At 40.6% G+C, this 23,700-nt stretch overlaps 1 protein-coding gene across 7 annotated transcripts in view; it reads left to right on the top strand.

The window, feature by feature from the left end:
• Positions 1 to 23,700, top strand: part of INO80D (INO80 complex subunit D) — a 92,444-nt gene that overhangs the window by 13,875 nt on the left and 54,869 nt on the right. For 4 of the 7 annotated variants that reach the window (XM_019022678.3, XM_055380395.2, XM_063695124.1 and 1 more), the window contains exons 2-4: positions 8,949 to 9,042; positions 9,149 to 9,395; positions 15,269 to 16,014. In XM_019022678.3, coding sequence (XP_018878223.1) covers positions 9,178 to 9,395; positions 15,269 to 16,014 — 964 coding nt within the window. In that variant the 5' untranslated portion in view covers positions 8,949 to 9,042; positions 9,149 to 9,177. The remainder of the gene's footprint in view (positions 1 to 8,948; positions 9,043 to 9,148; positions 9,396 to 15,268; positions 16,015 to 23,700) is intronic. The other 3 variants (XM_055380396.2, XM_055380394.1, XM_063695126.1) reach the window with 1 other exon arrangement.

The raw sequence follows: 23,700 nt of genomic DNA, 5'->3' as shown, positions 1-23,700 counted from the left end.
TCCTACCAGTTTTGTAGGAAGTTCAGAGTGGAGGAGAAACTGGCAGCAAGCAGCCTTTCAGCTTCTGATCTTGGTCATGTGAAGAGAAGTAAAGCCTAAATTATCACCCCACCCCCAAATCTATGCCATGTGGGCTCCTGTGAGTTAGGGAACATAGTCCAGCATGGAGTCAAGCCTCAAGGGAAAGTGAAAAAATAGTTCCTATGGTGGAAGGTGGGGGTGAGACATACCGCCTCTGAAACTAGAGTTTAAAGATGAGATATAAAAGCTCGAGAAATAAAAGAAGACAACAGAAGTATTGTAAGAGTGAGCTGATGGAATCAGGGTACAAAATAAGAGAAAAGTAACATTGCAGAAACATTCAAAGCAGCAAATATCAACTATAGCTGGGGGTAATGGAAGCAAGCTTGAGAAATTTGAGCAACCCAAAATGGAACAAATAAAAGTGAAGAAAGACTAGAGAGAGAGTGACAGATAGGGAATACAGTCAATCTAGTATGCCAATAATTGATACCCCTGAAGCTGTCGGAGAATAAATCAAGCAGAAAGAAATGTCAATACATTAAGGAAGAGTTTCCCACAATAAAAGAAGATTTGAAGGCAGGTGTGGTGACATGCACCTGTAGTCCCAGCTATGGTGGAGGATCGCTTGAGCCCAGGAGTTCAATCCAGCTTGGGCATTATAGTGCAACCTCATCTCTTAAAAAAAAAAAAGAAAAGAAAAAAAGGCCGGGCATGGTGGCTCATGCCTGTAATCCCAGCACTTTGGGAGGCTGAGGCAGGCAGATCACCTGAGGTCACAAGTTCGAGACCAGCCTGACCAATATGATGAAACCCCATCTCTACTAAAAATACTAAAATTACCTGAGCATGGTGGCATGCACCTGTAATCCCAGCTACTCAGGAGGCTGAGACAGGAGAATTCGCTTGAACCCAGGAGGTGGAGGTTGCAGTGAGCCGAGATCGTGCCGTTGCACTCCAGCCTGGGCAACAAGAGTGAAAAAGAAAAGAAAAGGATTTAAAATTTTAGAACAGTTTCTAGTCTTTAAATAGACTTTTATCGTTAGGTCAACATGCAAAAAAAAAAAAAAAAAAAAAATCAAGTCCCCTATATAATCAAGAGACTGGCTTCAGGCTTTTTCAACATGAAACAATATATACAAAGTCAGTAGATAAAAAAAAAAAGCACAACCCAAGAATTTTATGTCCAGACAAGCTGTTGTTTAAGTATAACACCAATTGACATGTTTTCTTTTCTTGTTTTTTTCTTTCTTTTTTTTTTTTTTTGAAACGGAGTCTTGCTCTGTTGCCTGGAGTGCAGTGGCGTGATCTTGCCTAACTGCAACCTCCGCCTCCTGGGTTCAAGCGATTCTCCTGCCTCAGCCTCCTGAGTAGCTGGGACTATAGGCACATGCCACCACGCCCGGCTAATTTTTTGTATTTTAAGTAGAGACAGGGTTTCACCGTGTTAGTCAGGATGTTCTCGATCTCCTGACCTCATGATACGCCCACCTCGGCCTCCCAAAGTGCTGGGATTACAGGCATGAGCCACCGCGCCTGGCTTTTTTCTTTTTTTGAGACAGAGTCTCATTCTGTTGCCCAGGCTGGAGTGCAGTGTGGTGCAGTTTTGGCACACTGTAGCCTCGACCTCTCAGGCTCAAGCAATCCCTTCACCTCAGCCTCTCAAGTAACCAGGACTACAGGCACGTGCCACCACACCCAGCTAATTTTTGTGTTTTTTTGTTTTTAGTAGAAATGGTGTTTCAACATGTTGGCCAGGCAAGTCTCGAACTCCTGACCTCAAGTGATCCGCCCACCTCACTTCAGCCTCCCAAAGTGCTGGGATTACAGGCGTGAGCCACTGCACCTGGCCTAATTTTTGTATTCTTTGTAGAGATAGGGTTTCGCTCTGTTGCCCAGGCTGGCTTCGAACTTCTGAGCTCAAGCAGCCTACACGCCTCAGCCTCCCAAAGTGCTGGGATTACAGGCGTGCACCACCATACCTGGCCAACATATGTTTTCAAATAGAAAAATCGTGGCTTATAGTTTCCACAAATCAGCTCTTGTGGGGGAAAGAAAGGAGAGGAGACTGTGTTGTAAACTATTGAATCAAGAAGTGAATGGAAGACTAAGTTAAAAAAAAGCATCATTTTGCATTGAATAAATTTAAATGTAGAACTAAGAACAACAACAGAAAAAAGCCTTGAGAGTTAGGGATGGGTAGGTAGTTGCAAGTCTGGAAATTTTTCTCGTTTATAACATGGGATCAATTGCAATAATGCTGATAAGTATACTAATTTTCTTAGTGTGGAGTAAAGAAATGTTATCTAAAGGAGATAGACTACAGTTCTTCTAAGAAAACAGACTACAGTTGACCCTTGAACAACTTGAAAGTATAGGTACCAACCCCACATGTTGAGAATCTGCATTAGAACTTTTTTTTTGAGATGGAGTCTCACTCCCTTTGTGCAGGCTGAAGTGCAGTGGCTCACTGCAACCTCCACCTCCCTGGTTCAAGTGATTCTCTTTCCTCAGCCTCCAGAGTAGCTGGGATTACAGGCGTGTGCCACCGCGCCCGGCTAATTTTTGTATTTTTAGTAGAGATGGGGTTTCACCATGTTGGCCAGGCTGGTCTCGAACTCCTGACCTCAGGTGATCCACTCGCCTTGGCCTCCCAGAGTGCTAGGATTATAGGCATGAGCCACCACACTTGGCCATATTAGAACTTTTGACTACCCAAGAAAGTTAACTAGCCTACTGTTAACTAGAAGCCTTGCTGAAAACGTAAACAGATTAACACATATTTTGTATATGTATTATATATTATATTTTTACAATACAGTAAGCTATAGAAAAGAAAATGTTATTAAGAAAACCATAAGGAAAATATATTTAGTATTAAGTGGAAGCAGATCATCATAAAAATCTTCACATTGAGTAGATGGAGGAAAAAGAGAAGGGGTTGGTCTTACTGTCAGGGTAGCAGAGGAGGAAAAAAAATCCATGTATAAGTAGAGCTACACAGTTCAAACCTTTGTACTGAATATTTTGAAATGTATAATGAAAAGATTAAATTAAAGGCTAAAGGCAATACAAAATATAATAGAATTAAGATGAAATATGTCGTAAATACAAAATTATAAATTGGATAAACTCATTTATTAAAAGAAAATGACTTGGACCAGGCAGGGTGACTCAGGCCTATAATCCCAGCACTTTGGGAGGCCCAGGCAGGGAGATCACTTGAGACCAGAAGTTCAAGACCAGCCTAGGCAACATGGTGAAACCTTGTCTCTACAAAAAATACAGAAAATTAGCCCTGTGTAGTGGTATGTGCCTTTAGTCCCAGCTACTCAGGAGGCTGAGGTGGGAGGATTGCTTGAGCCCTGGAGGTTGAGGGTGCAGTGAGTGGTGATTGTGCCACTACATTCCAACCTAGGTGACAGAGTGAGACACTGTCTCAAAAAAAAGAAAAGAAAAAAAAAAATTGCTCAAAAGTAAAATGATTCAGATTGGAGCAAAAAGTCAAACCCAACAAGAGTTGCATCTAAAAGGGATCAACAAATAACATGTTAGTAAATAGTTTTATTTTTGTGGCCATATAGTATCTGTTGCAGCTATTAAATTTTACCATTATAGCACAAAAGTAGGCATGGACAGTATGTAAATGAATGAGCATGGCTGTGTTCCAATAAAACTTTATTTACAAAAACAGACAGTGGGCCACATTTGTCCTGTAAGAAATAGTTTAGTTTGCTGACCTGAGATCTAAAACATAGTGTGGCCAGGCACAGTGGCTCATGCCTGTAATCCCAGCACTTTGGAAGGCCAAAGCGGGAGGATCTCTTGCATGCAGGAGTTTGAGACCAGCCTGGGCAGCACAGCAAGACCCAGTCTCTACAAAAAATTTAAAAAATTAGCCAGATATGGTGGCACATACTTGTAGTCCTAGCTACTTGGGAGGCTGAGGCAGGAAGATCTCTTGAGCCCAGAAGTTTGAGGTTGCAGTGAGCTATGATCATGCCACTGCAATCCAGCCTGGCAACAAAGTGAGACCCTGTCCTCAAAATAAAAAATAAATAAAAATAAAACACAACACAGTGCCTCAAAAGTTGGGAACAGAAGTACGGGCAAAGACTCAGTTGATAAATTCAAACCAAAAAAGCAATAGTTCAGATATTTGTGTAAGACAAGGTTGAATTCATCACCAAATGCACAGTTGAGTTGCATTTTTTTTTTTGAAACAGGGTTTCCCTCTGTTGCCCAGGCTGGAGTGCAGTGGCACGATCTCGGCACACTGCAACTTCACATCCTTCCATCCCTGCCCTCAGATTTCTTTCTATGATTTGTAAAATGCTCTCATACCTACAGACATGTAGATTTCTCTTTTTTTTTGAAGTTTGTATAGGTTTCTTTGAACTAATTTGTGAAAGATACGTGTGTGTTTGGCTTGTGGGTGAGTAGAGCAAAGATGGTGAAAAATGAAAAATGGCATGGATTTGCTTTGAAATATTACCTGTCCCAAACATCCAGGGCAGCCAAATTCAAATGTTTATGTTTTATAATTTTCAAATTAAAAAATTTTAATGGACACAAAATAATTGTACATATTTGTGGGGTATATAGTGATGTTTTGATTCATATAATGTATAGTAATCAGCAGGGTAATTAGAACATCCATCATCTCAAGCATCATTTTTTTGTGTATTGGAAACATTCAATATCCTCCTTCTAGCTATTCAAAACTGTATAATAATTATTGTTAACTATAGCCATCCTACAGTGCTATAGAACACTAGGGCTTATTCCTCCCATCTAGCCATAATTTTGTATCCTTTAACAAATCTCTCCATATTCTCTTCTTTCCCCTACCTTTCCCAGTCTTTGTCTTGTAGCCTCTAGCCTCTGTTCTACTTTTTACTTCTTCTTTTTTTTTTTTTTTTGGAGACGGTTGCACTCTGTTGCCCCGGCTGGAGTGCAGTGGTGCGATCTCGGCTCACTGCAACCTCCGCCTCCTGGGTTGAAGCGATTCTCCTGCCTTAGCCTCCCAAGTAGCTGGGATTACAGGCCCCCACCACCATGTCCGGCTACTTTTTGTATTTTTAGTAGAGACAGGATTTCACCATGTTGGCCAGGCTGGTCTCGAATTCCTAAGCTCAAATGTTCCACCTGCCTTGGCCTCCCAAAGTGCTGGGATTATAGGCATGAACCACTGCGCCCAGCCTACTTTTAGCTTCTATGAGATCAACTTTTTTAAGTGACTACATGAGTGAAAACATGTGTGTTTAATTTTCCATACCTTATTTATTTCACTTAAGATAATGTCTTCTAGTTCTATCCATATTGCTGTGAATAAGATAATTTCTTTTTTTTTTTTTTTTTTTTGTGATGGAGTCTTGCTCTGTCACCCAGGCTGGAGTGCAGTAGTGCGATCTCGGCTCACTGCAACCACTGCCTCCTGGCTTCAAGTGATTCTCCTGCCTCAGCCTCCCGAGTAGCTGGGATTACAGGTGTGCGCCACCACACTGAACTAATTTTTGTATTTTTTGTAGAGAAGGGTTTTGCCATGTTGGCCATGTTGGTCTTGAACTCCTGACCTCAGGTAATCTGCCCACCTTGGCCTCCCAAAGTGCTAGGATTACAGGTGTGAGCCACCGCGCCTGGTGCCCAAGAATTTCATTCTTTTTAATGGCTGAGTAGTATTCCATTGTGTATATATACCACATTTTCTTTATCCATTCATCTGTTGTGGGACACCTAGTTTGATTCCATATCTTGGGTATCATCAATAGTGCTTTGATAAACATGGGAGTGCAGATATCTCTTTGATGTATTATTTCCTTTTCTTTGGAAAAATGCCTAGTAGTGGGTAGTTCTATTTGTAGCTCTTTGAGGAACCTTCATACTGTTATTTTATTTATTTATTTTTTTTTTTGAGACATTGTCTCGCTCTGTCACAGGCTGGAGTGCAGTGGTGCGATCTCAGCTCACTGCAGCCTTGACCTCCTGGGTTCAGGCGATCCTCCTGCCTCAGCCCTGAGTAGCTGAGACTACAGGTGCATGCCAACAAGCCCAGCTAATTTTTGTATTTTTAGTAGAAACAGGATTTTGCCATGTTGACCAGGCTGGTCCTGAACTCCTGACCTCAAGTGATCCACCTGCCCTGGCCTCCCAAAGTGCTGGGATTACAGGCGTGAGCCACTGCGCCCGGCCCATACTGTTCTTTATAGTGGCTATACTGGTTCACATTCCCAAACAGCGTACAAGAGTTCCCTTTTTGCTGCTTCCTCACCAGCATTTGTTATTTTTTGTCTGTTTGATAATAGCCATCCTAAGTGGGGTAAGAGGATACCTTACCCCAATTTTGATTTGTATTTCCATGATGATTAGTGATGTTCAGCATTTTTTCCAAATATTTGTTAGCCATTTGTATGCCTTCTTTTGAGAAATGTCTGTTCAAATCATTTGCCCATTTAAAAATTGAATTGTTTGTATTTTTTTCTTTTGAGATGTTTGTTTCTTATATGTATACTGGATGTTAATCCCTTGTTGGTTCAATAGTTTGCAAATATTTTCTCCCATTCCGTAGGTTGTCTTTTTGTGCTGTTGGTTGTTCCTTTGCTGTGCAGAAGCTTTTTAGTTTAATATAATCCCATTTGTTTATTTTTACCTTATTGTCTGTACTTTTCAGATCTTTTTTCTTTCTTTCTTTTCTTTTTTTGAGGCACAGTCTCACTCTGTTGCCCAGACTGGAGTGCAGTGGCGTGATCTCGGCTCACTGCAACTTCTGCCCCCCAGGTTCAAGTGATTCTCCTGCCTCAGCCTCCCCAGTAGCTGGGATTACAGGCATGCATGACCATGCCTACCTGATTTTTGTATTTTTTAGTAGAGACAGGGTTTCACCTTGTTAGTCAGGCTGGTCTTGAGCTCCTGACCTCATGATCCGTCCGCCTCGGCCTCCGAAAGTGCTGGGATTACAGGCATGAGCCACCGTGCCCACCCTGTACTTTTCAGATCTTAACTCATAAACCCTTTCCCCACATCAGTGTCACCTGTGTTTTCTTCTGATAGTTTTATAGTTTCAGGTCTTACAATTAGGTCTTTGATCCATTTTAAGTTGATTTTCGTATGGGGTGAAAGGTGGGGGTCTAGTTTCATTCTTCTGCATGTGGATATCCAGTTTCTTAGCACCTACATTTAAATTTCTAGTCCAACTTTTTTTTCTTACATTCTCATAAGGTGAAAAGAGAAAGCTCTTATTTTTTACATTAATGTGTGATTAATTTACTTAGTAATGAATGTGATTTTTTTCCCTCCAGAAGAGAAAATATGATTTTTATTAACTAAGTTAATATTTTGAGTTGTTTTTTTTTTTCCTACTACAGTAAGTGAAGTATTTCTTGAGAAGACTACAAATTCTCTATTTTCATTACTGGCAGGTGGAATGTAGTCTTGTATTACAAGAATGAACACTTGTGAATAGTAATTTGTTTCTCTAGTGTTTACCATATACTAGGGATGATACTTAGTATGTTGGATGCTTTGTGTCATTTGATCCTTCCAGTATCCTGATAACATAGCTACTATTATTATCCCTGTTTTACAGATGAGAAAACTGACATTCAAATAGGTTAAATGATTTGTTCAAGGTAACACAGCAAGTGGCAGATTTTGGACTTGAACAACCGTGTCTTCTGACACCTCCAGCATTTATGTATCTTGTCATTTACTGGTAAAACAGAGAGTATTTCTGGACTTTTTCAGTAGCTGATATCTGAGCTGTTCCATCAGCCATCTTGATGGCTGGAAGTGTGGAAGAGGATGGGCGAGACTCCATCAGCTCACTAAGATCCTGACTTGGCAAAACAGATTCAGTTTCATAATAGACTAGATGGTGTTGTAATATATAAATCCTACCACTGGGCCTTTTGCGTGTAGATTGGTAGTGAGTATTGTGTAATTCCCTCCTTCCATTTTCTCACTGACTCTGAAAAGACTCATAAGCCATGATTATTTTACTATTTAGTGTGACTGGAAGCACCATGTGGTGCAGAACTTTGAAATGAATGATGTAAGTGTGGTCAGGTGACTAGTCTTTCGGCCTGAGAAGTTTATTGTGATTGGATGGGATAGGTGTGGGGAAATATTATAAGGGAAAGAACATTTTTTAATGGCAGAAATTTAAATACAAAATTTATTTTGTATTTCATAGAAAAATTTATAAATTGCCAAATATTTTACCATCGTATCAAAAAAAGTAGAATTTCTGAGAGAAGTTTTAGGTCTATCATTTATTCTGCTGGCATTGTAAAGGGATGTGGGTTCTGAAAATGAGTATAGCATGCAAACATCAGTAATGAAAAAGAGACCTGCTACCTGTGACATTCATCTGGTGGAAGAGTTTTGCTGCTTTGAGGTATTTATAGAACTTAACCAGAGCAAATGTTATTTAGTTCAATTTGGGGGGATAAGGTAACTTAATTTTTTTTTGTTTTGTTTTTGAGACAGATCCTCACTCTCACCCAGGCTGGAGTCCAGGGGTGTGATCTCAGCTCACTGCAACCTCTGTCTTCCGGGTTCAAGTGATTCTCCTGCCTCAGCCTCCCAAGTGGCTGGGATTACAGGTGCCCGCCACCATGCCTGGCTCATTTTTGTATTTTTAATAGAGGCGGGGTTTCGCCATGTTGGCCAGGCTGGTCTCAAACTCCTGACCTCAGGTAATCCACCCGTCTCCAAGGTGCTGGGATTACAGGCGTGAGCCACGGCGCCCGGCCAACTTAATGTTTTATAATGTCTCTTATTTTCTTATTTAACCTTGTTATTGGGATGTTGATTTACAGTGAAGAATCCATTGCATTAGTAAGGGTGATATCATAGTATTTTGCTTCCTGGGTGAGCTAGCTTTGCTTATTTCTGTTTGTTAACTAGGCCTTTTGATATTTTTGTAGACAATCTGCTTCATCTTGATTCTGCGGCATTCCAAACTGTGGTATCCTTGGGGGTTCTCTTAACATTGCTATGGTGCAGAAGATTTAAAATCAGGTATGGCTGTGGGGCCAGAAGTCCCTCAGTGAAATTCTCAACTTAAATCTGCCTTATACTCTCTGATTTATCATTTGGGTTTCTTTTTTTTGTGGTGGCCTTTTAGCTGATGTTCACAAGGAATAGAGTCACGTGATGTATGAAGGGAAACATATACACTTCTCTGAGGTTGACAATAAGCCCTTGTGCTCATATAGCCCCAAACTGTGCAAGCAGAGGCGACTCAACGGCTACGCCTTCTGTATCAGACACGTTCTGGAGGACAAGACTGCCCCCTTCAAGCAATGTGAATATGTGGCCAAGTATAACAGCCAACGCTGCACCAACCCCATCCCCAAATCAGAGGATCGTAGGTAAGGGCTAATCATGAGAATCAATCCTTGATTTCATTAACAGGCTTGGAATTTTTTCTTTTCTTGTTTTTTCTTCTCTTTTCTTCTGTCCTTCATTTCTCCCTCCCTCCCTTCCTCCACCTATATAAATGTTGAATTCTGGGGGTAATCTAAGTAATCTATGGAATACTTTTAAAGATGAAATATGGCAATTTTTTAAAATAGAGTAATAAATTTGGGGAATTACTTAAAGTATGTTTGAGTGTCTTCTTTTTAATTGATTTCATGGACTTCTAGAATTTTTAAAATATTTTTTTTCCCTCAAAGTTGGCTGCTTGAAGTCTTGAAACAGATTTGTTTGGTTTATGGCCTTATAAAGTAATTCCTGACTTCTCTACCTAGTTTTCTCATTTGCCTAAATGAGAGAAATTTAAATAACTAATTAGGTGTTATAATTAATGATAGCAATTTTGGAGTTTAAAATCTATGCCTAGAAGTTAGTAAAGGATATATACTTACTAAAGAAAATTTTAAAAAACTACTTGAATCAGTTAGATTTATTTCCTATCAGACTTCTCACCAGTGTTTGGCATGTTTTATAACCTTACCTTTTTTGGTTAAAAAGTGTTCCAAATAGAGTATGTTTGCCATAATTTGGAAACACTATTTTCACATTAAGGGTCGGTTTTGCCACTAGAATGATGAGTTTATGCTTCGCTAAATTTAGAAAAGAGTGGAATTGTTTTTAAAGGAGTCTTATACTGGTTATTCATCTTTCATATTGTTAGGAAAATTCACACTATCTTTCATATATAATCTCTTCTCTGTGCTTCTTTTTCTTCAATTCTCCAGAAACTATATAGATCACTGTGGGGCTTCATGGAGAGATACATGCTTGTTTTCCAAAAGTTTCAAGATACTTGTTATCTCTAGGTAGAAAATTTGAACCTTTCACTTCTATCTTAAAACACACACACAACCTTCATCCATGTTTCTATACATTAGCAAATGTCACTTGCATAAATTGGTTGGAAAGGAATCAGATATTTTATGTCATGAATACTTTTTACACTTGCAGTATGAAATAAATAATTTGTGTTGGTGGAGATCTCACCAAAATGAGTACAAATAGTTTAATGGGGATTTAGGAATACTCTCTTAGAATTTCTAATGAGCACTGAGGCTTCAAATTACAATACCTGAAAGTTAGAAACAGCTGCTTAGTGAGGCAAGGAATAAAATTTTAATCTCAGGTGAGAAAGGGATGTATGTATTAGGCTAAATATATCTGTCTAGTTAGTTTTTAGCTGACTGAAAATGATAATTTCTTACCCCTGCCTTTTTTTAACTTGAAGAATGGATGAGCTTGGATTAATTTTTTTTTACATCAAGCCCCATCGTAAACACATTTCTAAAATTTTGTCTTAAAATTAGCTTATCATGGTTACAGTTGTCAGTGTTGGATTTTTTTTCAGTTGAGCCAAAGCAAGAATTATCTTAATAGCAGCAAGGACTGGGTGTGATGGCTCACGCCTGTAATCCCAGCACTTTTGGAGGCTAAGGCGGTGGATTGCTTGAGCCTAGGAGTTTAAGACCAGCCTGAGCAACATGAAAAACCCCATCTCTACAAAAAAGACAAAAATTAGCCAGGTGTGGTGGTACACGCCTAGAGTCCCAGCTACTTGGGAGGCTGAGGTGGGAGGATTGATTTAGCCCAGGAGGCCGAGGCTGCAGTGAACAGTAATTGTGCCACTATACTCCAGCTTGGGCAACTGAACAAGACCCCATATCTAAAAAAAAAGGCAAGAATTCAAGTGAGAGTCCTTATGAATCTCTTCAAAATATTCTCTGAAGCATCTGTATTCACCTTTGTCTTTGAAATAGTTTGCTCTTTTGAGAACAAGATAAGGGAAAGGACTTTCATGTTTCTATCTCAAGAAGCTGTGCTTAATAAGTACTAAGTTGCCGGGCACAGTGGCTCGACGCCTGTAATCCCAGCACTTTGGGAGGCCGAGGTGGGTGGATCACCTGAGGTTGGGAGTTTGAGACCGCCCTGACCAACATGGAGAAACCCCGTCTCTACTAAAAATACAAAATTAGCTGGGTGTGGTGGCACATGCCTGTAATCCCAGCTGCTCGGGAGACTGAGGCAGGAGAATTGCTTGAACCCAGGAGGCGGAGGTTGCAGTAAGCGGAGATCGCGCCATTGCACTCCAGCCTGGGCAACAAGAGCGAAACTCCGTCTCAAAAAAAAAAAAAAAAGTACTAAGGTTTTTTTTTTTTTTTTTTGACGGAGTCTCACTCAACTGTTGCCTAGGCTGAAGTACAGTGGCATGATCTTGGCTCACTGCAACCTCTGCCTCCTGGATTCAAGCAATTCTCCTGCACCAGCCTCCCCAGTAGCTGGGATTACAGGTGCACACTACCACGCTCGGCTAATTTTTGTATTTTTAGTAGAGATGGGGTTTCACCATGTTGGCCAGGCTGGTCTCAAACTCCTGACCCGAAGTGATCCTCCTACCTCTGCCTCCCAAAGTGCTGGGATTACAGGCATGCGCCACTGCGCCCGGCCATAAGTACTAAGTTATAAATTTGTCTTTCTTTTCTTTTTTTTCTTTGAGATGGGGTCTCATTCTGCTGCCCAGGCTGGAGTGCAGTGGCATGATCGTAGCTCACTATAGCGTCGAACTTTGGGCCTCAAATGATCCTCTTGCCTCAGTCTCCCGAGTAACTAGGACTACAGGCACAAGCCACGTGGCCGGCCGAGTTCTGAAAACTTTTTGTGGAGATGGATCCTTACTAGGTTGCCCAGGCGTGTTTCGAACTCCTGGCTTCAAGCAATCCCCCTGCCTTGGCCTCCCAAAGTGTTGGGATTATAGACATGAGCCACCATGCCAGGCCGAATTTATTCTTTATTAAAATTTTTTCTTGTTCTTGGGAAACTTTTTGGTTAGTGCAATTATCCCAGATGCCTCTTTCGTTGCTGGCCATTGCTTTGTGAATCTGTTCTGTTTAAGATATATATGGGACCTAGCTCAAACCTGCTAGGGAAGCGCACAGACACACAGACACACACACACACACACACACACAGTGTAGATTCTCTTTGCTGGCTAGAAACCTTTTTCGCTTTTTCAGTGACTGCACATGACAAAGAAAGCTTTTTCTTAAGAGGCCTACGTTAAAGAGTGCCTCTGATAGATTTATTTCTAAGACGAAGCAACAAAACACACACACACATATTCTGTGTGTGCGTGAGATTTTCTGATTATTTGGTGAATCTGTATTTTTAGCAATTACTAGAAAAACATTTATATGATGAAGCCCAGGGAATTTGAGGATTGACATTTTTTACCTCAGTGGTCTTTTCCCAAACTATGTTTTTTGGAGCTATCACCTATATGCTACAATAAAAATAGGTTCTCTGTTCTTTTTTGTTTTTTTTTGTTTTTTGAGGCTGAGTCTCACTCTGTTGCTCAGGCTGGAGTGCAGTGGCACAGTCTCGGCTCACTGCAGCCTCTACCTCATGGGTTCAAGGGATTTTGCTGCCTCAGCTTCCCAAGTAGCTGCAATTACAGGCGCACACCACCACACCCGGCTAATTTTTGTATTTTTAGTAGAGACAGGGTTTCACCACATTGGCCAGGCTGGTCTCAAACTACTGACCTCAGGTGATCCACCCACCTTGGCCTCCCAAAGTGCTGGGATTACAAGCATGAGCCACTTTGCCCGGCTGGTTCTGTTTTCTTTGATTTTTTTTTTTTTTTTTTTAAACAGAGACAGGGTCTTGCTATGTTGCTCAGGCTGATCTTGAACTCCTGGCCTCAAGGGATCCTCCTGCCTCAGCCTCCCGAAGTGCTGGGATTACAGACATGAGCCACCACATTTGGCCCTGGGTTTCATTTTCAAATAACTTTGGGAAACACTGCCAGATGGGTACAGTTTCCTCTTGGAACTTCATAATGCATGTTACACAAAGTGCTTTGAGTAGTTGCACATCAGTAACAAAAAACAACAAAATCATTCTTTAATTTGGTTTAAGCCAGCATTTTCCAAATTTATTTAAGCATGGAGTACTGTTTTTTTTTGTTGTTCGTTTGTTTTTTGAGACGAGTCTTGCTCTGTCTCTCAGGCTGGAATGCAGTGGTGCAGTCTCAGCTCACTGCAACCTCTGCCCCCGGGTTCAAGCGATTCTTGTATCTCAGCCTCCTGAGTAGCTGGGATTACAGGCATCTACCATCATATCTGGCTGATTTTTGTATTTTTAGTAGAGATGGGGTTTCACCATGTTGGCCAAGCTGGTCTCGAACTCCTGGCCTCAGGTGATCCACCTGTCTTGGCCTCCCAAAGTGCTGGGATTACAGGCGTGAGCCACTGCGCCCGGCCCTTTTATAGGTTTTTTTTTTTTTTTTTTTTTGAGACAGAGTCTGGCACTCTCACCTGGGCTGGAGTGCAGTGGCACCATCTCGGCTCACTGCAAGCTCTGCCTCCCAGGTTCACGCCATTCTCCTGCCTCATCCTCCCGAGTAGCTGGGACTACAGGCTCCTGCCACCACGCCTGGCTAATTTTTTGTATTTTTAATAGAGACGGGGTTTCACCGGATTAGCCAGGATAGTCTCGATCTCCTGACCTTGTGGTCCGCCGCCTCAGCCTCCCAAAGTGCTGGGATTACAGGCGTGAGCCACCGTGCCCGGCCTTTATAGGTTTTTAAAATAGCATGAAGAGTGTGAAGACAACAATAAATACCTAACTTTTCAATGCCCACACAGACGAAAATTCACAAGCGTCAAGACCATCCAGGAAAACATGACATCAACAAATGAAATACATAAGGCACCAAGGACCAGTTCTGGAAAAACAGAGATATGTGATCTTTCAGACAGAGAATTCAAAATAGCAGTTTTGAATTTAATTTTGCTCTTTTTTTTTTTTTTAAACTTTCCACAGGAAAAGTCCATGTCAGATGGCATCACTGGTGAATTCTATAAAGCATTTTTAAAATTATTAGTTTTTATTATTTTATTTTAAAGTTATTGAGGTACAGGTGGTATTTGGTTACATGAGCAAGTTCTTTAGTGGTGATCTGTGAGATCCTGGTGCAACCATCACCCAAGCAGTATACTTGCTTATTGTTGAAGACTAATGAGAGTCTTCATGAGCTTTGATTTTAGTTGGTCTTAGCTCTGACTCTTTCCAGCTGGAAAGAGTCTCAGGCAAGTTAATCAATTTCTGTAAAGCTTAGTTTCCTCATCTGCATTAAGGGAATTATTTTAACGCCTACTGCAGGTAGGTACTACAGGAGATAATTCATGTACTTACATCTGGCTATTGAAAAAGGCATTTCACCTATAACCCCACGAACCATCTTTTACTTTCTTATTTCATTCTCTCTCTCTTTCTCTGTCTCTCTCTGTATATGTGTCTAAAGCACAGTAGACACTTGACATTCTTGAGGGTTTTATGTCATAAGAGCTTTGTGAATCTCCGAATACTTTAATGGCATTAGAAAATATATATATTTTTTCTCATAAGAGAATTTTAAGTGATCTTTTAGACTCTTGATGAGTTACTTTGTATGCTATGAATAGAGAATAACAAAGCCATGTGAGAAGCAGTAGCTGAGCAGTTATCCAGGGCCGCTCAGTAACTGAATGACTTGCTTCTGTCTGGCCACCCCTGTGCATGTACAATTCACATATTTGCCTCATCAAAATTACACTGACTTTGAGGACTGCTTGAAAGTAGTAGAGGTTTGCATGTTAAGTCGCTGGCTGCCAAGAGTCACTGTAGTGACGCAATTTTTAACATATTTAGGATTCTCATGTAGTTTTATGTTCTGCTTTTAAAAAATATGTATCATGACTGTTTTCCCATGTATGTGTGTATTTTAAAGGTACTGCAACAGCCACTTGCAGGTACTTGGCTTTATCCCGAAAAAAGAGAGGAAGAAAAAGAATGATCCTATAGATGAGGTGAAGGTCAGGCACCAGATGGATACCATGGCCTTTAGCCTGACAGTGCCCACGTTGGCCTTGAAGATGCCCAACGGACTGGATGGAATGTCCCTCTCTCCACCTGGGGCAAGGGTCCCTCTCCACTACCTGGAAACTGAATTGGAAGACCCATTTGCTTTCAATGAGGAAGATGATGACCTAAAGAAAGGGGCAACTGTGAGAAAGAAGTTGCAGAGCAAGTTGGCCCAGAATCGGCAGCGCCAGAGAGAGACAGAGATTTTAAAAGTTCGACAAGAGCACTTTAGTCCCCCTCCTGCACCTTCACAGCAGCAGCCTCCGCAGCAGCACTCCCACCTGTCACCTTTATCCACTTCTTTAAAACCTCCAGCGCCACCGCAGGGTTCAGTCTGCAAGTCACCTCAACCTCAGAACACCAGCCTACCAATGCAGGGAGTGGCACCCACCACACACACTATAGCACAAGCACGGCAGTTGTCTCACAAGAGGCCTCTGCCCCTCCTACCATCCAGTAGGGCTCCCACTGTGGACCCACCCAGGACTGACCGGATCCTCATGAAAGCCACAGCCTTCTCTCCACACTTCTCATGTATAAGCCGACTGCAGAGACTGGTGAAACTGTGCACCCAGAAACATCAGTTGGACACTGATCTGTTTCCCCATTTAGGTGAGTTATCTATTTTATTGTATCGTAGACACATAATATGACAAAATGTGTTCGGTTGTGTGGAGCTTCCCTTTCATAATTACCCCATATGTGATGGGGGTGGAATCACAATGAGGCAGAGTGGTGCAGTGAAAGATTCTGTATTTAGGTAGACCACCTTAAAATAAACACAGTCGTCCCTCTACATGTGTGGTGGATTGGTTCCAGGTCTTCCCTCAGGCACTAAAATTTGAGGATACTCAAGATCCTGATATAAAACAGCATAGTATTTGCACATAACCTATGTACATTCTCCCATATTCTTTAAATCATCTCTAGATTACGTATAATACCTGATATAATGTAAATGCTATGAAAACAGTTGTTATACTGTATTGTTTAGGGAATAATGACAAGAAAAAAAGTCTGTATATGTTCAGTACAAATGGAATCTTTTTTTCTCAAATATTTCTGATCAGCGATTGGCTGAATCCACAGATGTGGATCCCATGGATACAGAGGGCCAACACTGGAGGGTGTAACACTTGCTGTGAATAGGATACAGAAATAGGAGTTGGGAATTTAGAATTCCACACGCAGCTTTTATTTGTAGTGATAGCAGCATTAAAAGGCAGTTGTGTTTGGTTGTATGCTTTTATGAGTTTAACACCTGTGCATCTAGTGAAGTTCTTGGCGTGTCTTATTCTAGGAATGATCATAGCATTGTTGATATCTGCTGACAGTTTTAAAACATTTTTTCCTGTTTAAAAAATTCTCAAGGCAATACCTGTTAATGATTTAAGAGTGAGAAAATACAGGGAAAACTTGTAATTTAATGTAGTCACATGTCTATTTTTCTTTCTGAATTTCCTGTTTTGCTTAAGAAAACTTCCTCGATTCCAAGTTTATACAGATATTCTATGTTTTCTATTAATAGTTTGATTGGTTTTGATCATTTAAACCTTTAATTCAGTTGAAATTTATTGTCGAATGCAATATGAGCTATGATTTTCACTTCAGGAAAAATTATTTGCATAATATGACAGCAATAGAAATATGAGCAAAGATAGAACGTGAAGAGATATGAATAGTCAATAAACAAATGAATACCTCAATCCTCTCAGCAGGCAGGAAATACAAATTAAAGCAACAGTGAATTACCAGATTGTCAAAAATGATATCCATTGTTGGTCAGGGTCAGGATATGGTATCTCATACATTGCTGGTGAGTAATTTAGCAATATCTACTAATTTAAAATATATGTATAGGCTGGGCTTAGTGGCTTATGCCTGTAATCTCAGTACTTTGAGAGGCTGATGCAGAAGGATCACTTGAAGCCAGGGGTTTGAGACCAGCTTAGGCAACATAGTGAGATCCTGTCTCTAAAAAAACAAAAATAGGCCGGGTATGGTAGCTCACGCCTGTAATCCCAGCACTTTGGGAGGCTGAGGTGGGCAGATCACCTGAGGTCAGGAATTGAAGACTAGCCTGGCCAACATGGTGAAACCCTGTCCCTACTAAAAATGCAAAAAATAGCCAGGTGTGGTGGCGCACACCTGAAGTCCTAGCTATTTGAGAGGCTGAGGTGGGAGAATTGCTTGAACCTGGGAGGTGGAGGCTGCAGTGAGCCGAGATTGTGCCACTGCACTCCAGCCTGGGTGACAGAGCGAGACCCTGTCTCAAACAAACAAACAAAATATATTTGTAGCCAGCGGACTCACTTTTGGGACACTATCCTGTGGATTAAAAAAATCAAAATGTAAGGATATATGTGCAAGGATGTTCACTGAAACATTGTTTGCAGCATTAAAAACCTGCAAAGAAACAATTACTGATAGGAAACCTTGACTAAATTATTGTTCATATAAGTTTTATGAAATATTATGTAGCGGGCTGGGTGCAGTGGCTCATACCTGTAATCCTAGCACTTTGGGAAGCCGAGGTGGGAGGATCACTTGAGCTCAGGAGTTCAAGACCAATTTGGGCGACACAGTAAGACCTCGTCTCTATTGTATAAAAAAAAAAAATATTATATAGCTATTAAAAAGAATGAATGAGGCCGGGTGTGGTGGCTCACGCCTGTAATCCCAGCACTTTGAGAGGCTGAGGCCGGTGAATCACCTGAGGTCAGGAGTTCGAGACCAGCCTGGCCAATATGGCAAAACCCTGTCTCTACTAAAAATACAAAAATTAGCTAGGCATGGTGGTGTGCGCCTGTAATCCCAGCTACTTGGATGCTGAGGCAGGAGAATTGCTTGAACCCAGGAGGTGGAGGTTGCAGTGAGCGGAGACTGTGCCATTGTACTCCAGCTTGGGCAACAAGAGCGAAACTCCATCTCAAAAAAAAAAAAAAAAATCTGTATCTTTTGACCCGGATGTGTCCATGGTATATTAAAAAGTGGAAAAAAAAATCAAGAGGTAATTATTATCCCATTTTGGTAAAAATAAAGTAAATAAACAGGGGATATCAGTATATTTATTGATTAAGTATATGACTATTGGCCTGATTGATGTGAGCAAAGGTAAAAGTATAAAAGGATATATACTTCCAGACTGTTAACATCAGCTACCCTAGGGAGGATGGAATTGGAGAGGGTATATTTTATAGGAGTTGGGAGTGGTGGCTTTTCTTATAGCTTTTTATTGTTTCACCTGTTGTTAAACCATCTGTGACTTTTCGTGATTAAAATACAAAAGTTAAAAAATTTATAAACAAAAATAATAAATTAAAACACTCCAAGCCATATTAATACCCATTTTTTAATACCTTGATATATTCTTTCCAATATATAAAATTGGGCTCTTACTATACATGCTGTTTTGTAACCTGGTTTAAAATTTTTCATACTAATGTATTTTCAAGTTGGTAATTTTTCATATGCAGTGTAATTTGTCATGGCTGAATTCTGTCTTCCATTTAAGTTGTATCCAGCTTATGTCCTTATAAACTGTCGTAGATGTATATAGCCTTGCAGTAAAACAATTATTGCCACATCTTTTTTTCTTCAAATAGATTGTTAATTCAGACTAAAAGTGGAATTGCTGATTCCAAGCTTTAGCTTTTTACAAAAAAAAAAGTTTTGATATATGTTGCCAAATTTTTCTTCAGAATTATTTTGTCAGCTTATCTTCTTTAAGCAGTGTGTGAAAATAACAGTTTCTCTAAATCTTTATCAGCCCTGGGTAGTATTATTATTGTTATTATTGCCTTTGCAAATTAGATAGAAAATCTGCTTAAATTTACATATCTTAGATTAGTGTTTCTCAAATATTTGGTTTTAGGATCCTTTACACTTAAAAATTAATAAGGAAACCATAAAGCTCTTGTGTATGGGTTGTATCTATTTATACCGTATTAGAAGCTAAAACTGATAAATTTAAAATATAATTTTTTTTTTTTTTGAGACAGGTTCTTGCTCTGTTGCCCAGGCTAGAGTGCAGTGGCATGATCATGGCTCACTGCTGCCTTGACCTGCTGGGCTCAAGTGATCCTCCCACCTCAGCTTCCCGAGTCACTGGGACCATAGGCACACACTACCACAACTGGCTCATTTTTTTTTTCAGATTTTTTGATAGAGATGGGGTCTCACTATGTTGCCCAGGCTGATCCTCCTGTCTTGGCCTCCCAAAGTGCTGGGATTACAGGCACAAGTCACCGTGCCTGGCCTGTCAGATTCTCTTTCAAATAAAAATGATGATGAAGGCTGGGTGTGGTGGCTCACACCTGTAATCCCAACACTTTGGGAGGCCGAGGTGGGTGGATCATGAGATCAGGAGTTCAAGTCCGGCTTGGCCAACATGGTGAAACCCCGTCTCTACTAAAAATACAAAAACTTAGCTGGGCATGGTGGAGCGTGCCTGTAATCCCAGCGACTTGGGAGGCTGAGGCAGGAGAATTGCTTGAACTGGGACCCAGGAAGCGGAGGTTGCAGTGAGCCGAGATCGCACCACTGGACTCCAGCCTGGGCTACAGAGTGAGACTCCATCTCAAAAACAAAAAAATGATGATGAATGAGAAAAAGCAGTTTGGTCAGGTTGCAATAAAAACAGTTGTGTAAGTCCTCTTCTCAGGACAGCTGTCATACTTTCTTCCTTTGCAGCAGATTCACATTTACTCGCACAGAATAGTATAAAGACATGTGCTCAGGGATCGATTTAATAAAAATAAATAATCTTTAACAAACAAGAATATTCTCAAATAAAACTCCTTTACAACTGCGAGGCATGGCGTGAGGAATACAATGACTCCTAGTAAGTCTGATGCCACTGCCTTGATTCATGGTAATTAAGGAGCCTGTAGTTTTACCCGTCATTGCTTTTATACCATCAGTGTGTCAACACAGTGAAAAAGGCACATAATGTTTTAATATTATTTTGTTGAAAATAGTTTTGAGGCCAGGCGAGGTGGCTCATGCCAGTAATCTTAGCACTTTGGGAGGCCAAGACAGGAGGATCACGTGAGCCCAGGAGTTCGGGACCAGCCTGGGAAACATAGTGAGATTCTCTTTTTTAAAATTTAAATTAAAAAAAAAAAAACTTCTTAGAAAGAATATAGGTTGACCTATATACTCCAAGAATATTTCAAGGACTTCTGGGGAATCTGTGGACCATACTTTCAGAACTGCTATTTTGGATTAATAATATAGTTGAGTATTTGTTCATATGATTTTTGGACATTTTGTTTATTTCGCCTTTCACTTCTTCCATCCATATATTTATTTTCTATTGATTGGTAAGAGCTTTTTATATGTATATTATATTTGTTGGAAAGTCTCTCCCTCCTCTCCTTTGTTTTTTGCTTCCGGGTATCTGTTATAGCCAGGCACAGTTGCAAACTTGTAATCTCTGCTACTTGGGAGGCTGAGGTGGAAGGATCCCTTAAGTCCAAGAGCTTATGACTAGCAGTGAGCTATAATCATGCCACTGCGACAGAGCTGAGACCCCGTCTCTGAAAAAAAAAAGAAAAGAAAAGAAAAGAAAAGAAATATCCATTGTAGGAATTTAAAAGTTAAAATTTTTATGTATTCTCTTCTTTAAGATTTCTTTCTTTTGAGTCTGGGTTTTGGTTTGCTTGCTTCCTTATTTGGATTCTCTTCATCCCAAGAATATATGAACATATTCACCCATATTTTCTTTTAGTCCTTTTATCATTTCATTATTTACATTTTATCTAGCTGGAACTCATTTAGACATTAGTTTTGAGGCAGAGATCTAAGACATTTTTTTTTTTTTTTTTTTTTGAGACGGAGTTTCGCTCTGTCACCAGGGCTGTAGTGCAGTGGCGCGATCTCGGCTCACTGCAAGCTCCGCCTCCCGGGTTCACGCCATTCTCCTGCTTCAGCCTCCCAAATAGTTGGGACTACAGGCGCCCGCGACCACGCCCAGCTAATTTTTTGTGTTTTTAGTAGAGACGGGGGTTTCACCGTGTTAGCCAAGATGGTCTCGATCTCCTGACCTCGTGATCCGCCGCCTCGGCCTCCCAAAGTGCTGGGATTACAGGCGCGAGCCACCGCGCCCGGCGAAATATAACAATTTTTAAAAAATGTTTGCCTCTAATTCCAACACTTACCGGCATCATCTACTAAATTTTTATTTATAATTGAATTTATTTCTGGATGCTGATAATTTTTTAGCTTTTGAAATGATGAAATATTATGTCATCTTAGGGGCTGATTTTTTAATCTTTTTTTTTTTTTTTTCTTTTGAGACGGAGTCCTGCTCTGTCACCCAGGCTGCAGTGCAGTAGCGAGGTCTCGGCTCACTGCAACCTCCGCCTCCCGGGTTCAAGCGATTCTCCTGCCTCAGCCTCCTGAGTAGCTGGGACTACAGGCGCATGCTACCACATCCAGCTAATTTTTTGCATTTTTAGTAGAGACGGGGTTTCAGTATATTGGCCAGGCTGGTCTTGAACTCCTGATCTTGTGATCTGCCCGCCTCGGCTTCCCAAAGTGCTGGGATTACAGGCATGAGCCACTGTGCCCAGCAATTTTTTAATCATTTTTAAACAGAATGAAAACACACAGAAAAAGTTTTCAGCCTTTTAAATTTTTTTTTTTCTTTTTTTGAGATAGAGTCTCGCTGTGTTGCCCAGGCTGGAGTGCCGTGGTGTGATCTCAGCTCATTGCAACCTCTGCCTCCCAGGTTCAAGTGATTCTCTTGCCTCAGCCTCCTGAGTAGCTAGGATTACAGGTGCATACCACCACGCCTGGCTCATTTTTTGTATTTTTAGTAGAGATGGGGTTTCACCACGTTGGCCAGGCTGGTCTTGAACTCCTGACCTCAGGTGATCCACCCGCCTTGGCCTCCCAAAGTGCTGGGATTACAGGCGTGAGCCACCATGCCCGGACGCCCTTTTAAATTTTTTAAAATGCAAACATATTAGAGGCCTAAGATTTCAAAGCAAAAGTTACTTTGGGGAAACCAGAAATAGTAATGCATATACTCTATAATCTTATGACAGAGTGTAGTCTGTATTCATGTCAGCAAAGAGTATTTAAATAAAAACTCAGTCTTATTATTAGCCTTTATAGTCCTGTCTGGGCTAGTTATATCAGCTAGTTACATTAAAACTAGTGATAATGAAGCCAAGATCAAAGGTTTGCTTTATTGGACAGTTAGTTTCACAGCAGGAAAAACACTTCCGTCTTAGTTTTTATGACTTAGATCTTGACTTCCTCAGAGAAAGTCAAGACACCTCAGAGGTGTCTTAGGAGAAATTATTCTATTGAAACAAATAAAAGATAACTCATGTTCTGTTTTTCAGTGGTGCCTTAAATGTCACTTTGAAGGACCTTACCTTTCAACACACTGAAGTTGATGTTGTGATCATTTAATTGCTTTTTTACCTTTTCTCCCTACAAATTATTAATTATTTCAGTTGAGAAAGTAACTCATTTTTAAAGGTGACCTGACATTTTAGATAGTCATCTTGGAATTAGATTTGAAGTTTCTTTATGCCAATGGCAATGTGTTATTTAATCTTAAGCATTCATAATTTGCATTTTAATTAACCTTTTCTTAATTTCCCTATTTGGCACATGTAAACTCATTTAAACTATGGAAGCAATCCATGAAGTCCTTTTTAATGTAACTGTCTAATGAGGATACTCTTGATTTTTGAGGTTCTCAAGAAGGAAGACATAAATAAAATACTAGTTATCAAGGTGTCTAGTAAGTTTCATAGAGGTATGGATATATTAAACTTACATAGTCCCACATACTGTTACACTTTAGGCTGTGCAACATCGGTCTTTATCAAGACCTCTTCAAGATATAAAACTTTTTTTCTTAACTTTTAGAGACAGGGCCTTGCTCTGTCACCAGGCTGAAATGCAGTTACATGATCATGGCTCACTGCAGCCTCAACCTCCTGGGCTCAAGGGTCAGTCAATCCTCCTGCCTCAGTCTCCTGAATAGTTGGGACTGCAGGCATGCACCACTCAGCCTGGCTAATTTTTAAGTTTGTTGTAGAGTCGGGGTCTTGGTGTGTTACCCAGGCTGGTCTCTAACTTCTTGCCTAAAGTGATCCGCTTGGCTCAGTGTCCCAAACAGCTGGGATTACAAGCATGAGCCGGTGCACCTGGCCAAGATACAAGACTTTTAAAAGGGTAAAACTTTTATGTCAGGAGCTAAAAATTATAGCATTTGGCTGGGCACAGTGGCTCATGCATGTAATTGCAGCACTTTGGGAGGCTAAGGCAGGTAGA

This window comes from Gorilla gorilla, chromosome 11 (assembly GCF_029281585.2).
Source record: "Gorilla gorilla gorilla isolate KB3781 chromosome 11, NHGRI_mGorGor1-v2.1_pri, whole genome shotgun sequence".
NCBI classification, from domain to species: domain Eukaryota; kingdom Metazoa; phylum Chordata; class Mammalia; order Primates; family Hominidae; genus Gorilla; species Gorilla gorilla.
The sequence above is the reverse complement of the archived record's forward strand: the minus strand, read 5'-3'. Positions and strand labels throughout refer to the sequence as shown.